Source organism: Eucalyptus grandis, chromosome 9 (assembly GCF_016545825.1).
Source record: "Eucalyptus grandis isolate ANBG69807.140 chromosome 9, ASM1654582v1, whole genome shotgun sequence".
Taxonomy (NCBI): Eukaryota; Viridiplantae; Streptophyta; class Magnoliopsida; order Myrtales; family Myrtaceae; genus Eucalyptus; species Eucalyptus grandis.
The window spans coordinates 38,627,685-38,644,979 of record NC_052620.1 but is presented as its reverse complement, the minus strand read 5'-3'; the positions used below and the strand labels follow the sequence as shown (position 1 = coordinate 38,644,979).

The 17,295-nt window shown below is 39.7% G+C and overlaps 1 protein-coding gene and 1 long non-coding RNA gene across 3 annotated transcripts; both read left to right on the top strand.

Moving 5' to 3' along the window:
* The first annotated feature begins 894 nt into the window (after positions 1-894).
* LOC104419757 (ATP-dependent DNA helicase DDM1) lies at positions 895-8,864 on the top strand. 2 transcript variants are annotated; one of them, XM_039302203.1, is made up of 17 exons: positions 895-1,014; positions 1,213-1,305; positions 2,496-2,765; positions 2,863-2,940; positions 3,999-4,345; positions 4,437-4,626; positions 4,737-4,912; positions 5,262-5,331; positions 5,413-5,602; positions 6,183-6,278; positions 6,362-6,456; positions 6,529-6,648; positions 7,522-7,641; positions 7,746-7,844; positions 7,939-8,043; positions 8,234-8,486; positions 8,596-8,864. In XM_039302203.1, exons 2-16 carry the CDS (start codon positions 1,252-1,254, stop codon positions 8,474-8,476), a joined length of 2,253 nt encoding a protein of 750 aa, XP_039158137.1. In that variant the 5' UTR covers positions 895-1,014; positions 1,213-1,251; the 3' UTR covers positions 8,477-8,486; positions 8,596-8,864. The 2 variants fall into 2 exon arrangements, with proteins under 2 accessions (XP_039158137.1, XP_039158136.1); XM_039302202.1 differs by having other exon boundaries at positions 8,234-8,845.
* A 1,203-nt stretch (positions 8,865-10,067) lies between these two features.
* LOC104419756 lies at positions 10,068-12,785 on the top strand. The gene is made up of 2 exons (XR_720851.2): positions 10,068-10,337; positions 10,771-12,785. It is a non-coding gene; the product is annotated as an uncharacterized LOC104419756 (long non-coding RNA).
* Positions 12,786-17,295: the final 4,510 nt, after the last annotated feature.

Here is a 17,295-nt window from a genome sequence, read left to right as displayed (position 1 = left end):
TTCAGGAGAAAATGTTTTAGTTGTAAGGTTGGTGGATTTCATCCATGATTTCTCTTGATGGATGGTGATTTACAATTTCATATTACGACAAAACGATAAAATCTAGCTAGAGAAATTTAATTTAGAGATTTTTTTACTTGTTAGCGAAGTATAGGAGATGACACAATTTCACTATTATTTTTCAAGCCGTGACTCAAAGAAAAAAGACAATGGATGGTGTTAGCCAGCAAGTGCACAGGACAATCAATAAAGCTAAGTTAAGGGGAGTTAGATTTATGATTTAAGTAAAAGTTTGTGATTTTTTTTAAAACAAAAAAATTGGGCAATAATTGTTACTCAACCTAAAATTGGTGATATTTTACGCGACAAAAAAAAAAAGTTTGGATCAAATTTGTTATTCGACTTAAAGTTGATATCTTTTTATAAGACCAAAAAGAAGTTTGGGTTAGATTTGTTGATTGACCCAAAATTGATGTTTTCTTTGGAATTAACCCATTCCATTTTTAGCACATGATGTCGACTCGACGACAGGAATCGACATTTCCAGGAAGCACTAGCGGGAAAGGAAGAAGAACGAGACAAAAATCCATCCTTAAAAAAAAAGTCGTTGATGTGACGTGGCCCAGGGGTCAAGTCGTCAACTCACCTTTACAGGGGCGCCCAGCGTAATTAAGGGGCGCCCCCGGGGGCACTTCCTTAAACTCAACTTTCCCGCCCAAAGCAGAGCGCCCCGTCTCTGCTCTGTACCCCAAAAACACCGCACTGCCAAACCACAAAAAAAATAAAAATAAAAAATAAACACGTTTTTTTGGGGTTTTCTATTTAAAAATATTTTTTTAAAAATAGTGCTTCGCTTTTATGGCATGGTCTCCCACCACTTCGCTGTTCCTCCGCTCTCCTCTTTCCCTCTCCCGAAGCACCGCAACGTTCCATTTCCTCCCCCACCTTCCCTTCGCGCTTCCTTCGCTGCGAGGAAGAAGAAGCAGACGAAGAGCTCTCTCCAGCGAAAGCGCGGTGAGCTTTTCCTCTCTCTCTCTCTCTCTCTCTCGGGCGTTCGCGCTCGAGAATGGAGCCGTTCGGCGCGCGGATCGCGGAAACCCTCCTCGGCCGAATCGCTCGAGCGTTTTTTGGGAGGGGGGTTGTCTCTGTTCCGGTCGCTGGTTTTTTCGGCGATTTCTGTTGACTTTGTCCCGTTTTCTGGTTACCCTTTAGGGCTTTCCTGTTTTTGGCGGGCTTGTTTGGTGGGCGGAGATGAAGGTCGAAGAAGCCGCTGCGGAGTCGCCGACGTCGGTGCTCGGGGAAGACGTATGGGTTTTCTGCTCTTGTTCCGAGTTGACTGTTCTTATCTTCTTATCTTCTGGTCATTCGTCTTGGAAAATGGCCAAATGCTGAAGGGTGCTTCGAAAAAGCATTTTTTTAAAATTTCTTTTTATATATTGTTTACGTCTCTCTTCGGCTTTTTGGCGCCTCCAAAAAAAAAAAAAAAAAAAGAAAAAAGAAAGCCGAGATTGTTCGTCGGATGAATCGTTTCTTTCTGACAGCTTGAAGTTCTTCATGTGCTTTAGAGGTGTTTTAGCTGCTATGAGTATGAGGGGGCTCGTGTTTGCTTTTGAAATGCTCGATGTATAGGGATTGTGAAGTTAATCTTCGTATTTTGTTCACAGTTTGTTTTTCTGCACGGGTGGTTGATCGGCCACTGCCGCAATAGCTTAGTCTACTGGTATTGTTGCTAGGATGATACGGCATCTTTTTGGCATCACTGGATTTTACCCAAGATTTTTTAATGAACATGGTTTATTGGGCTCAAATGGCCTCCAAAAAAGTAGGAAGTCTAACTGAACTTAGGAAATGATGCGATAAGCTATATATTGTGTGTTGCTTCTTGCTAGCTAAATGGCGTGGGGCACAATGCTGGGTTTTTGCCAATATTGTGTAGTTTTGTTGTGTATGAGATGGTGGATGTGCGGTCAGGGGTCCTTGTGGACCATGTCATATCTTGTTTGGTTGTCCATTCGAGTAAAAGCTTCAGCTGTTTGGATAAAAGAAAACAGAGTGATGATAGTTGAAATTGTCTGTACAGCAGTTGCTGTGATGCAGATGGTAGGTCGGTGGTGAAAATTCAAATGAGCTCAAGTTGGATGATCACCTGTGATATTAACCTAAGGATCGAATGTTTTTAGCTTACGGTGCACTTATTTTAACACTTCTGCTGTCGATAACTTGCGGCTGCCGATGGCACTGAAAACTCTCATGCTTGTGCTAGATTTTTTTTTTTTTTTTTCCAGAACTTTGTTAATGTCGTTACCAAATGATAATTTGTATAAATGTAGGTATACATTTCTGTCTCTGGATGTACTGGTAGACATTCATACGTTGCACCTAAATTTTCTCATTTCGGTGTGAGATAGATTGGGCATTTGGTTCAACTTTGTCTTTATGTTTTATGAACTATGTGTAATTCTGTCTGACATGTTTTTCATGTTGGGAACTTGAAGGGCAATCACACAGAGGAATTGGTCCCCAAGCTGGAGGAAGAGATACTTTTAACTGCGAAGAATGGAGATTCTTCTCTTATTTCAAAAGCCATGGCTGAGGAGGAAGAAAATTTGCTGGATGCACGTGTGAAAGAAGATGTGGAACAAGAAAATAATTCTGAAGAACCACCGGAACTGGATGACAACCAGCTTACTAAGCTTGATGAGCTTCTAACACAAACCCAGCTATACACTGAATTTTTGCTGGAGAAAATGGATGATATCACATTTGTATAGCCTTTTACTTCCTTTACCCTGGACATTTTTCCTTTGGATGGACTATTTCTTTTGGCTGAAATCATAAGGCATATTTAATTTGCATGTGCAGAATGAAGTGGACCAACAGAGTGAAAGCACTGAAAAAAAGAAAGGACGTGGTCGGAAAAGAAAAGCGGTATACAATCAGGTGAGCATTATGCTGTTTCTTAAGTGAAGTGGATGCAGAATTTTCAGAGATATTGCATTTTATAACTGTCAGGGAGCTTTTTGAGTAAATGGTGAAATGGTTGAATTGTTTTTTTCATTCTTTAATTTTGATTCATGCAAGTTATGCTGTAGTAATTCTATTAATGAACTGATCGAAGAAGTTTGGTGAGAAGAAATGACAAATGGCGCTCGAATTTAGTTCTAGTATTGATCTAGAATGAAATCTACAGTTAGGTGACTATGTAGGACACATGTGATTGAAGTGAAACCGCACTCCAAAGCTATCTTTAGATTCTTTCTGGTTTTTCAGTTTAATTAATGTCTGTGTGGAAGACATGGTACTAGGTGCAACAATCTTTCTTCTTTAAGGTGTATTTGGATAGACCTTTGTTTTTGCTTAATTTTGCGATAGACCTGCTTTGATTTTTTTTTTCTTCAAAATGACATTTAAATGTCGACACATAGAATTACATATAATTTTTTCATAATTTATTGAAATTTGGATAAAACTTAAATTTTGAAGGGAAAGCAGAATGATACCTTTTGCTTCTACTTAATCTTAAACAATCAGGCCCTTAACTAATAAGTATGCAATGTGCAGTTTTTCAAAATGAGATCCCTTTTGTCTGCGTTCCTGGTTTTTTCCATAAGTGAAGACCTATTATTTCTTTCTTGCTTATGTCAAATTGGAATTATTTTAGCAGACCCATGGTGCTTCTTAGCATTTCAGACGATCTTGCACTGATCAATTGACGAGTGTTGATGCTTTTTAGAGTTGGGCTTCTATTCTTCTATTTCTTTGCCATGTATGGAGCTTTTCCTGTTTACAGACTCCAATACTTTTTTTCTCTTTCTTTCATTTTGGTTGAGTCACGACTCACTATCCTCTTTTTTTATTTTATGAAGAATTTCTTAAGCAATTAACCTTCAGCCAATCAAATATGAATATTCACTGTTGCATGTACTTTCTGAAGAGTTAGCTAATATAAGGCACTTTAATGACTTCTATTGCTTTGGATGTGGTGGCTTGCTTTTCAGAGAAAGGCCAAGAGGGCGGTTGCTGCGATGTTGACAAGATCACAAGAGGGTCCAAATGAAGAAGATGTGAATCTGACAGAGGGAGAAATATTTGAAAAAGAGCAGCAAAAACTTGTACCCTTGTTGACTGGTGGAAAGTTGAAGCCTTATCAAGTCAAAGGTGTGAAGTGGTTAATCTCATTGTGGCAAAATGGATTGAATGGAATCCTGGCAGATCAGATGGGACTTGGGAAGACTATCCAGACCATCGGTTTCCTTGCACATTTGAAAGGGAAGGGGTTGGATGGACCATATTTAGTAATTGCTCCTCTCTCTACTTTGTCCAACTGGGTCAATGAGATTCAAAGGTAACATGCTTCACATTTGAACAGTGGGACTGGATCCACGTGATTACTTTCTGGGTGCATAACATTCCTTTCCTTGAGTATGTTCATATAGGTTTGTTCCCTCTATGAAAGCGATCATATACCATGGTGACAAGAAACAAAGGGATGAGTTGCGGCGCAAGTATATGCCTCGAACGGTTGGACCCAGTTTCCCGATAATTGTCACTTCCTATGAGGTTGCAATGAATGATGCAAAAAAATGTTTGAGACACTACAGTTGGAAATACATTGTTGTGGATGAGGTATAAACATGATTAGTTGTTTGTATATCTGCTTTTATTTCATTACTGGACTCATGAAATGGAACTATCCAGCTGATTTTTATTTGCTAATCCATTTTACTATCTTTCAGGGGCATCGGTTGAAAAATGCACAGTGCAAGCTACTGAAGCAGTTGAAGTTCTTGAGTACTGAAAATAAACTCTTATTAACTGGGACACCTTTGCAGAACAATTTGGCCGAGCTATGGTCATTACTCAACTTTATTCTACCTGATATTTTCTCGTCCCATGAAGAATTTGAATCCTGGTAAGTACATTTTGTTTGTTCTCCTTTACCTGCGTCACTCTGTATCCAACAGAAAAATGCCAGTCTGAAACTGGCGAGCTAAATCGTGTCCATGAACTTCGTCATTTTTTTTAGTAAGAGCCAGATATGGGTTGTAGGAGTTGAACTTTGGGTGTATGTTTATGCATATCATTTAAGCATAGTGTGAAGAATCCCATATTGGAATGAAGAAATGGATGCCCCATAATTCATATGATGCTGAAACCAATTACGGGTGCATTTAGTCTAATCGCCAGTAGTAGTTTTTATAGTAAGGGTGATGATATTTAAATTATTGACTTATCGCTCATGCATTTTATGAATCAATCAGGTTTGATCTGTCGGGAAAGTATAGCAATGCAGCAACGAAGGAAGAATTAGAAGACAAAAAAAGGGCTCAAGTGGGTATTTTCCCAGAAAGCATGAATCTACTTCAGGGAATTCTTTTCATAATTGTTATGAGTATTTATTGTCACTTGTAGGTGGTGGCAAAACTCCATGCTATATTGCGTCCATTTCTTCTCCGAAGAATGAAAGCTGATGTTGAGCAGATGCTTCCTCGTAAAAAGGAGATTATCTTATACGCCACTATGACTGAGCATCAGAGGAACTTTCAGGATCATTTGATAAACAAGACTTTGGAAAATCACTTGCTGGAGACCGTTGACATTGGTATCATGGAAAACCTTGTGTTGCCTTTGTTTGTTAATGGTTATTATGTTATTCTTGTGGAAAAAAATATGAATGGCAGCCTAACTCTGTTCTACGAATTTCACTAGGTCTTGTGTCGTTCATGTGGGGAAGTGTTTTTTCTCCTGAAATTCCTTGAATGATGTGTTATCATTTTAATTAACTGAACTTTTTATCTGTTATCTTTTTGGAATATCATGCATACTTGCGCTTGGTGGTATGATGGCCTGATTGGCCAGCATTAATCTATTTCCACTTTTTTTAACTATTTCTTGATATGGTTATTTATTTGTTCTTGACAATCTTTGCTGATAATCAGAGTCATTTCTCAAGAAGTGTTTGCTTTAGTTACATATGATTAGCTCTTGTCAGATGATTAACGTGTTGTACTGTTTGACAGTTGGTATTCTTTTTCAAGTTCTCTAATAGGTGTACAAGCCTGAATCGTGTCTAGTAGTTTGTGGACTGACTTCTGTTAATGTCTCCAAATACTTGGCATTTAAATTACTATGCTCTTTGGGTCATTATTTTCCTCATTGATTGAAGTATCTTGGACTTGCAGGATCTGGAATGAAGGGAAAACTTAATAATCTGATGGTCCAGCTTCGCAAGAACTGCAACCATCCTGATCTTTTGGAGTCAGCTTTTAATGGATCACGTATATTTCTTTCTTTTTGCCTTGGATACAAATAGGTAGTTTCTTAACCTTGCTTGACAAATCTCTCTTGCTTCTTGCAACAGATTTCTATCCTCCTGTTGAACAGATTGTTGAACAGTGTGGCAAATTTCGTTTGCTAGATAAATTGTTGGGAAAGCTATTTGAACGCAAGCATAAGGTATGTCTGCAATTTGTTTCATTTTCTATGATTTGTTAACAAGCTGGCTACTTATGTTACATTTGCCTTTAGGTTCTGATCTTCACCCAGTGGACAAAAATTCTTGATATAATGGATTACTATTTCAGTGAAAAAGGATATGAAGTCTGTCGAATAGATGGAAATGTCAAGTTAGATGAGAGGAAAAGACAGGTTTGCCTCTTATGCATTCTGACTAAATTAATTTTTTTCATTCAGGACAAGTGACCTGATTTAAGCTTCTCACCTATTCAGTCTGCCATTTGTGTAGTGGATTGGCATCAAATTCTAGTGGATTCAATGGGTGTAATTTCCCACTTGTTACACTAACAGATAACTTTATTTAGTGGATTCAGTGGGTGTGAACATGAACCGTCCATTCTCATTAGGATGACCTACTCTTCTGAGATTGGCTTTTCCAATTGTTCATCAAATCATACCAAATTAGTCATTTATTATTTCATCCTCTGGTTTTATTTAAACTTTTGTTAGGGTAAATGACTTTACAGTCAGTCTGACCATGGTGCAATCTATTGAGCTGGTTAGTTGATTTGTTCCAACTGGATTGTGCTTTTCTTGCAAAAGGCTGGCTATGGCCATGGTGTAATAACGAGAAATTCATATCTATACTCTGCAACTGGACCTGATAGCATCTACCAGCCAGTGTGCTATTTGTTCTGTCATTCTGCAAGCGAATCATTTACTTTGGTTAATTAATCTATAAAGTGATTGTAAAAAGTTGCTATTAAGCTGGCCTGAGGTTATTGAACCCCCGAACTGACTTCTTCCATTTAAGATATTTGATTAGCCGGCCAGACAAATTGAATGTTGGTTGTATAGAAGGTGCACATTTAGTGCATTTGTCTCAATAATATGATTAGCATATTCTGATCTGGTTGTCTCAATAACTGTTGTTATTGCTAGTGACAGCTTTGCTAATTACAGTGTAAACTATTATGGCATTTGTCTGTTTTACTTGGTAATTTCCTGCTTCAGTGTTAGTAATAGCTTTAGATATCATCTGTTAATAAAATGCTTCATTTGCAGATTCAGGAGTTTAACGATGTGAATAGCATCTACAGAATATTTCTTCTCAGCACTAGGGCAGGTGGACTGGGTATAAACCTCACTGCTGCTGACACTTGCATTCTATATGATAGTGACTGGGTAATTATCTTGCTGTTATTAGTTTTGCTTCCCATTGCTCACTTTTCAGTCAAGTTGTTGCTATGTCTGAAATTAATATGAAATGTGTTATCTCTACACTCCAGAACCCTCAAATGGACTTGCAGGCTATGGACAGATGTCACAGAATAGGTCAAACCAAGCCTGTTCATGTTTACAGGTTTGCAACGGCGCTATCGGTGGAGGTTAGACATCAGCAGCCTGTCCCTGATCTTTTCTTTGAGCAGCAGATTGATTCTGTTTAGTGTTGAGAACTAAAGATATAGTATCTATTTCCAGGGCCGCATCTTGAAGAGGGCTTTTAGTAAGTTGAAGTTGGAGCATGTGGTGATTGCAAAAGGACAATTTCACCAAGAAAGAAACAAGCCTCATAATAACTTGGAGGTATGTTGTTTGCTCAATTAGAAAGTCTTATTATGGTGGGATGAGAAAAAGTTGTGGATCTTTGTGCCTGAGAATTTTGTGTGAGTTACTCGTGCTCTGCTTGAAATTTAGTTGGTTGATTAAGGTGCAGTTGGCCGCATCACAGGTGGTCTATTTATATCAGTGCTGATCTGTTTTGTTGAAACTATAGGAAGAGGATCTACTGGCATTGCTCCGAGAGGAAGAGACTGCTGAAGATAAGATGATACAGACGGATATTAGCGATGAGGATCTGGAGAGGATCTTGGACCGCAGTGATCTGATTTCTGGTCCACTTAGTGATGCTGAGAAATCTGATGCTGCAGCAGCAAGTGCAGTGCCTCTCAAAGGACCTGGTTGGGAGGTGGTGATACCAACTGCATCTGGAGGCATGCTTTCGACACTCAACAGCTAAAATGTACCGAGTGAGACCTCGCATATCTCAATTAGTTGGCACATTGGGGATTTTTCTTTTGTTTTATGTTTTTGGGATATCATTAGAAGATTTATGAGGCAGTTCTCCCTTTTACTTAGGCCGGAACTGGTCGAATGGAGAAAAAGCATCCTGAGGGGAAAGCTCTCTTTCATTTTGTAAATGTCTTTGATAGACTATTTTTCAGAAAGGGAGCTGAATTTTGTATATTGCTCCTGAAGGGTCGCTTTTCCATCGTGCGCCAAACCTTATAGGAGCTCGAGGTACTTTGTGGTGCTGGAACATAGTTATCTTGGTACTTATTGTGCCTAAGTATTAATTCTGGTATGCTGACCTTACCTTTAATCTGTATTTGCGTAGTCTTTGTTAATTTGTATTATTGACTTTCGCACATGGGTTCGGAATGGCTTGCAAAGGCATCAAATTTCCATTTCCTGACTGAAATAACTTGAAGATGTCATACTTCAAGCTCTACTTTTCGTTGTTGAAACGGAGGATTCGGCAGACCATTTTTGTGATGGAGGAATTAGGTAATGGTGTTGGTAGTGAGCACGTCACGAGGAATATGCATGGAGAAATTGCTTAGTTTCGAGTAGGCTTCTTTTTTTTTTGGGTTTTGAATAGTTAATATGTTTTAATGAGTGTCAACCGAGAAAAAGCTAATAGCATGTTTTGGAGGTATTTTGATTTGGTTTTTCTACATTCGGCTTTTTATGCTTGGAAAGTGAAGCCAGTCCAATTCTCAAAAAGGTTAAAAAGAGATGCTCCTTGCCGGGACTGGGAATTTACCGCCAAACGCGATAACTCTACGGTTCGTGCCTTGGGCATGTGCGACATAGCGTGGAAAGACCTTTGGACCTTTTGACGTGCTGGTCGTGGGGCCGTAATTGCTTGTTCGAGCAATGATCGGTGGATAGTGGACTTGATAATTGGCTTGATGGACTCGATCATTAGGCTGCTGGTCCGACCATTTGGTGACTGGGGGTTGGCATTATCCAGCCCAAGCCTGCCCGACTAATGAAAACGGAAGCCTTGGTATTTGAAACTCTCGAAGTCTTTAATGTTTAGACGAGGAAAAACCAACCTAAAATTGTCCTAAAAAAATTAATATCACAAAAAACTCCGGATAATATTCATTATGATACAAAAACTCAATTTTTTTTTTGTCTCACCATAAATTCTAAATTTATTCACTTTGACACAATGGGCAATTCTAAATTTATCCACGTTATAGTGGATATAGTTTGGGTCGTAAAATATCTGATGGAGTCCTTTTGATTAGGTCTTAAAACTTTATTAAAAGAGGTAATTATCCTATGAAAGGGGCACTAATGTGAAAGTTTTCAATGCAAAAAAGTGTCCTTTCAACATTAGAAACTCCTTCCAACTCAACTACATTTAGCATATAAAAACTCACGATTTTGGGTGGACTCTTCTCTCCTTGCTTGTTGACCCCAAAAACAAAAACAAAAACCAAAAAAAAAAAAAAAAAAAAAGGAGAAAAATTCGCATTTTTCGCTAATCGGTATCTATAAATACAAAGATTAGCAACAGCACCAAAGCGCAACCGCAGTAGCGACGGTGACGCTACTTGATGTCGCTCGGATCGCCTTCCAGTCCGGAGAACGAGATCGAACCGGTCGCCGCGTCGACATCGGCGATCGGCGCCGTCGCCGTCGCCGGAGCACCGATCAGAGCCGCCGAGCCAAGCGGGGCCGCCTCCCGCGCGAGCGATGATAACTCGATCGAAGCTCGTTGAGCGGCTCAGAGACCACCAGGTCCGGTCCCGGCGCCGTTGCCCTGGCCTCGCGCTCTTCTCCCCCAAACCACACATCGCCACCCGGTACTCTCTCTCTCTCTCTCGCTCTCTCGCTGCGCGTTTGGCGTTCGTGGTGCACGCAGTGCGTCGTTGGTTCGGTGTGTGAGTGAGTGACAGACTGCGTTAGATGATCGGCATCGTTCGCGACGGTGAACTGTTAACGTTTCCGGTGGCCCTCTGTCGTTATTTGGAAGAGATCGTTGAGGAGACGTTAGGATGAAAGAGCGCCTGAATGAGCTCGATTTGTGATTTCCTTGATGCAAAGTTATCTGAATGAGCTCGAGGATCGCGATTTAGTTGCGCGATCCTGTTTAGTTTTATCGGTTGGGGATTGCCATGGCTATCTGTGATCGGATGTTTGTTGTCGTATTGATGCTTCTGTCTCGAAATGATTTGAGAATTTTCAAATGCGTTCCAGGTTAATTGAAGCTAAAATGGCGTGTGAAATTTTGTGCAGGGCTGATGCTGCTGTGGCTATATTTTGGGCTGTGGTGTTTAGCATACTCGTCGGACTCACTTATCTGGCGTTCTGTCATGGTCATTTCTGGCTGTCCTTTTTGACTGCAGGCCTTGGAAGCTGTCTACTTGTATGCTTCTGGAAATCTAGGCATGCGCTGGCCAGAGAAAAGGAGAAAAGATTACCGCTGTCCCTGTGAGCATCGATAAGTATTTGACATGAAATCTTCTAACTTGGTCAAGGAGCTTTGGTTGCTCACCTTCGAATCGAGCAAATTGGCAAATACATCCCTGGTGCACGTGATAATGGTTGCCCAGAGTTTTGCCTGCCACTGTGAGATAATGGTACCATTTCATGTATCATTCTTTGTAACCCAAATTCATCCCGCAAAATTTTGATGCATGCTGTTCTTCTCTTATTCATCATGCTTCCTTTTCATGTAAATACCATATACAAGCAAAGTTATAGACGAGTTCTTGTTAATCTTCCCTTAGCACTTTTATGACTTGTAAATTACATCTCCTAGGACTTCATGCATGAGTAATCTCTCAATGAAGTTGGTGTAACATGCTTTTGCACAGATTTGACATGTGAAAGGATGCTACTAAGGCGGAACATAAAAATTAAGACTATGCTATAAGAGAATTGACATGAGAGTTGCCTAGGCTGCTTTAGTTAACAGGTTCAATATTAAGCTTCGCTGTATCACCTTTCCGTTTTTTATTCTTCTCCTTTCTACAATCCCTCTGTGGCACCTTTAAAGCTTTTGTGTGCCTTTCTCTCATCACTAAATGGAATTACATATTATCCAGAAAGGAAGAAGAACAATCCTATCTTATGCAATACCCTGGTCAGAATCTGATCTTATCATAGTTTATTCCTGTACACATAGGCTCTTCATTTTAGCACGCATACGAAGTTGAGGATGTGGAGATGATTTGATGGCTTGAGAGTTCTTTGAGGATAATTTGCATGAGTATTCGTGCTGGGTAGTTGAATTCACTTGTTATCCTAAGAGACTTCACCAATGGGGCAGATTTAGTACCAGTAACCATGTGCCTTTTGAAGGCTAATGTTCTGCCAAGCCTTCTTATGAAAGACTAATCAATGGCACACACATTCTTGCAGTGACAACTAGTCATTCTAAGACCAATTTCTAATCCATTCACCTATCTATTATCAGTTCAAATATCTCTTTCCCTTTTGTCTTCGTGCTGTTGTTAGTCAGAGATTTGTATGCCTGGTAATACGTTTGCTGTTTTTACCACTCTCTTTTTTTGGAAAGACAAGTTTTACATTCCATTCTATTTTGGACTTTTTACTGGTAATGTTCTGCTTTCATGTTTTTGAGGCAATGATTGGACTTACTCAATTGGACTTACTCATTTTGGTGTAAGGTCCTTGCTAGCTATAGTTGGGATTATCAATGCTTAATCCTCTGGATACTTCTCTCCTTTGCTGCAACATTTTTGGTCAGACTTGGATTGGTTCACAAACCCTCTGCTGCTGCGTGTTACACATTCTTTTTCTTTTTGTTCTTTATCGAGCATGAATTGCATATATTTTGGTCCATCTCGTGCTGCCCTAGTACTGCAGCTGTATAGGGTTGTTTCAATCAATTCAGTTAGTTCATTTGATTGCAGAAAAGTTTGCATGCTTTTTAACTAAAAAGAGTGGGTTTGATTTGATTGACGTCAGTTGCCAATGGTCACAATTGTTCTGGAGGAGTTCGCTCACTAGGCATATGTTGAAGAGCAAATCATGGATCTGAAATTTGTAATCCAGTGATGGAAGCATATTCTTTAAGCCAGTGGAATGCACAGCTCTCATCATGTGATAGTCCTGGATCAATATAGACTCCAGCTAGATTTAGACTGCTAAGTTGTTTGGTCAGTATTTGAGTGGATTAATGATGCCCTTGTAGCTTTAGACAGAGTTGCCTCTTGCCAGTCATGTACAATATAGTCAATGTTGCTCTGTTATTGCAGCTCAAGCACTGTGATTCGTTTACTTCCCTATCTTGGTCTTCTTTTTTGGCTGTTATGCATATGTCCAATTACACGGCCATTGCTGTCGTGTAACCTGTCTTGAATTAGCCCTGGGATGTTTGATTTGTTTTCATGCAGGGCTTTTGTTCCTATAGCTACATTTTGGGCTGTAATGTTTGCCATACCTGTGTCATCATCATCATCAGTGACGTTAAGGTGTTTCCGTCTATTTTTTTCTATTGCATGCCTTGGAACCTTGCTGCTTTCACAAACTCAGTCTCCAGGCGCATGATACTTTTTACTATATTCTTCATCTTTGTGATTCTTTTTTTTTTTTTTTTTTGGGGGAGCAATTAACAGCTAAAGTTCCATTAACTTGGCCTAGATGTTGCTATAGCAATGAAGTTCCTTGGTTCACTGATCAGAGTGAGCAAACTTTACCTGCCTCTGCGCTAGATTTGAACTTTTTATGTATCATCTCATATAGCCCGTCAGAGTTTGGTACACCCTGGTTTTCTCTTCATTATTGTACTTCCCTCAGAATAATTCCATATCTCTATTGAAGTCTACTGGGCAATGTCCTGTTATGTTTCAATCAGTTTTATTGTGGGAACTTCGTAAGTACTCTGTTAATGGAGTTGGCATAACACTTACCTGCAAAGTTGTGTCTGGATATCCTGCCAATTTGAAAGGCGTAACGTAACGTTCACCCTTTGCTATTCATCAAGGTAGAGGAGGACTGACATGCACGTCAAAAGGTGATTAAAGTGATCCCCTAATTTAGAAAATCTGATCCCCATCATTGGATTTTATCAGTTGAAGAGCATCTTTGCATACAAGGAAGCAAAATATTAGCATGCACAGTAGCTTAGGTTGTGAAGATGATCAGTATCGAAGTCACTATGCAGATAATAGTAATTAATGTCGTTCATTATTAATGTTGAATAGCTTGCTATGAGATACAGAGAAGGCAGTATGCCTCTTGAAGGCTAATGTTGTTCTGGGGTTTGGTGGGTCTTTCAGTGTACTGCTGTACCGGCTGAGGGCACCATATCTGTTCCTTGTCTGGGGATATAGATGATAAATACTGGCAGAAACACCGACTCATTGGAAGATTGGCTTCCATTAGCTTTTATTAGATCTACTATTGGCCTTAAGTCATTGGAGACATGCGTGCACTCGCTGTTTGCAGTTATATTTGTAGATAATGATCTTATGTGTTGAGGTAAGGAATGGACCGACAAACTTTTGAAAAGGTCATACTGCTTGCTACTTTCTGGATCAGCAACCTTGTTCATTTAGACCTCTCTCTCTCACTCACAGCATAAAAATATCAACAAATTCGGCAGTGTGAAGATCACCGAATTTCCCATGTCAGTTCATTATGGTTCGCAGATCCCTTGGGCTGTCATGGTCCCCTTCTGGACCATTTCCTTTGTCTTCCTGTACATATCATGCCTCAGCTGAGCTATAATTAGGGAAAAAGAAGAAGAGAGAAGAAAAGGAGTCTGCAAAAATATAAATCCCACTGAATAATGGTTACCACACATAGTGGGACAAGTGGCCCTCCGTTCAGACAAGCTCTTTCGTGCTGGTTGATGGACAAGTGTGCATGTGCTGATGATTGCCTGAACATGATTGCCTCGTGACCCTCTAATTCCAGCTTTCTTGGTATTATTAGTCTTGTAATGTGGAATGTGTATAATATTTGATGGCGTTAGTTTTGACATAACCACCAGCTGTGTTGGACTGGATATTGCTCCATGATTGCTCTCTTAAGCTCTTCTGTCTTTTTGGTTGTTTTATGTCTTTGCTTGGCTTGTTTAATTTTTCATTTTGGCCAGCGAAAGAGTCCCTTTCAATTACTTCAAGGGGACGTGTGATAGAACACGGTTGCATCTGCAGCGGTCGATTCTCCCTTCTGGGTTGCATCATTTGGGCCAATATATTGCTTACGACCGTCGGGCTCATATGTAATAGTATTGTACTGCATGGTTGTCAAGTTTTAGGAGAATCGGTGTCTCGATCGAGAGGGTTGTGCCATGCTGTTTACACACATAGGCCTCGCCAATTTGTACAGCATAATGACTATGCTTCATTCTTTGACCATGGCTTCGGTCGCTTGAACTTTTGCTTGCATGATTTTTGGTTCATACCATTGCTTTAATGGACTGGAACAGGGATTTGTTTCGCTATGACAGTAAGATTTCGGCGATGGCAAATTACCACGTGTATATTGGAGCTGTCTTTCCACATTGCGTGTTGTTTGTACGGTATACTCGTACAGAGAGCAGGCAAATGAATCCATACATTAGAAAGATGAGCGGTCTAAATGTAGCTCAGGCTGTTATAATACCAGTGTTAAACAAGGAAGTTGATAATCCAAATCAAACTAAACCAAGCTGAATTGATAAGTTTCCTTTTATCGGGTTATGGTTTGATTACGAGCTGTATTTTGGTCACTGATGTATCCATTCTTTCCTCGATCTATTAATCAAATCAAACCAAATCGCAACCTTATCTTAGTATCTTCTTATAAAAGGCTTGGCAGTGTGAATTCTTCTTTGTTTATTCTCGTGTGCCATTAGATCTAGGGTTACATAATAGTCCCTAGTTAACATTAAACTTCTCGTATGTGCAAGCCTTATGTCACTGTTCAAACCTAATCGAATCAATTACCAACCGAAGGTACCTGTCTGATTTTTATTGGGTTTCGCTTGTAAGTCCTTTCTGTCTGGTGTGATATGGACATTGGATCTGAAGTTCTGTTCTGTTCAGGTCGAGAAACGTCTCTGTATCCAGTCGAATCGAACCTGCTTTGTTTTGCCATCCACATTTAGAAATTGCGAAAAAATCAAGGATCGAGTTCGTCCCACGGATTTTGTACCTAAACAAGCAATCGCGCGATATGGCTGAGATGCTAGAGCTGCCCGTAGGGCCCCAGCAAGTGCGCACAGAATCTATAGGCATGTGTACGTGCATGTGAAGGAAAAGAGGGGGCCACCGGGGGGGTTTATATCTATGTCGAAAGGTGCTTTTCCCAAACGATTACGAGTTAGGTTTTGAAACCGGACTTGAGATTCGAGGGTAACTAATGCTTCTACGCATCCGAAAGCTTTGTAACTATTTATGCGCTGAAGCATGCATCGTCATCGCACCCTAATAAGAAAAGCTCTCCGTCTCTTTCTCTTTCTGACTAAATTTGAGATGGAGAAACAAAACTCTTGCTGCATGTGTAGCTTGAACTGTCGTCCCATCATTTTAAATACTCGACGAGTCATAAATATAATATGGGCAATGTGCAAAACTTGCGATAGAAGCCATCAAATTTAATGAAAGTAAAGACGTGCATGCAACACAGAACATCAGCGTCTTCTAGCCGTGGTATCACCCAGTTTGGCAAGCATTTTAAGAGAATGATCCATAATGGAAATCAAAATGAAGGCAACTTTTGACAAATCTGTCTAAATGCTTTGGAGAAACAAGCAGAAGCTAGTCGATCAATAGCATTCAAATCGACAACCTAATTTAAGTTAACAATAGGATACTACTCGGTGTTTATAGAAGGAGAAAGAAAGTATTACAGGAAGGAAGATCATTCGAATCTATGTTGCTACTTTCACAATAGCTACTTTAGCAAATGAAAGGAAGATTTCAACCGGAGCATCATATGAGTCTTGTATGAGAAATAATTGAATATAGAGAGTTAATCCTAGTCCCATAAGCCTCATTGCTAATAAGATCATAGGAACAAAGATATAGGTCTAAAACTTAGACAAAGTGGTTTTCCGCTGAAGTAGTATAAAAACATTTCTTTTTTAAATATCCCAGCACGAGGAAGCCTAACCTTTTGAATTTTCGATTACATACTCACGAATGTATGCAAGCCGCCTAATCCAAATAACTGGGCAAAGCTTTATTTACGTGACGATATGCACAAATCTCAAGGTTAATATGAGTGGAGATGCCGTAAATCCAAAAAATCACTTCCCAGGAAAATATAGTTAGGAAAGTCAACCCTTAATTGACGCACACATGCAGAGTTCACATAAAGTACCTCCATGCAAACGTGTGTAAAAGTGGGTACTCCATTCAACGTCAACCGCACCTCTAGAAAAGCTTTGGTGAAAGTGGGTTACTACTTAACAAACCTTTACACAGGACCTATCACATCCAGGGTTAAAGGAGAGGAAACATACATGGAAGCAACAGAAACAAAAGGTCAAAAGCCCATGCTGGGGGGTTTCTTAGGACACCCACTTCACCACTTTGATCTAGTTTATAAGACGCATTACATCTTGAATAATACCGAAAGTAATCTTTTTAGGATTCCAAGGGAACAACTCAAAAGATTACAATGACATCCAATAACAAAGTCGAATAATATATTGTTATTAGTATAGAATCTAGATAACCACGACATCAAATCCAATTTAAAATAAAGTACTCCAAGGAGCCCTCTCCAAAAAGAGAAGAAGAAAAAAAAAGGGCTTCCTCTTCTTCTTCTTTTTTCCCATCATTATTATAGTATTAGAAT

Coding starts and splice junctions, on each gene's coding strand:
- LOC104419757 (XM_039302203.1), top strand. CDS start 1,252: ATGAAGGTCGAAGAAGCCGCTGCGGAGTCGCCGACGTCGGTGCTCGGG. Junction 2,941..3,998: donor GAAAAGCGGTATACAATCAG/GTGAGCATTATG, acceptor CTTGCTTTTCAG/AGAAAGGCCAAGAGGGCGGT. Junction 6,279..6,361: donor GTCAGCTTTTAATGGATCAC/GTATATTTCTTT, acceptor TTCTTGCAACAG/ATTTCTATCCTCCTGTTGAA.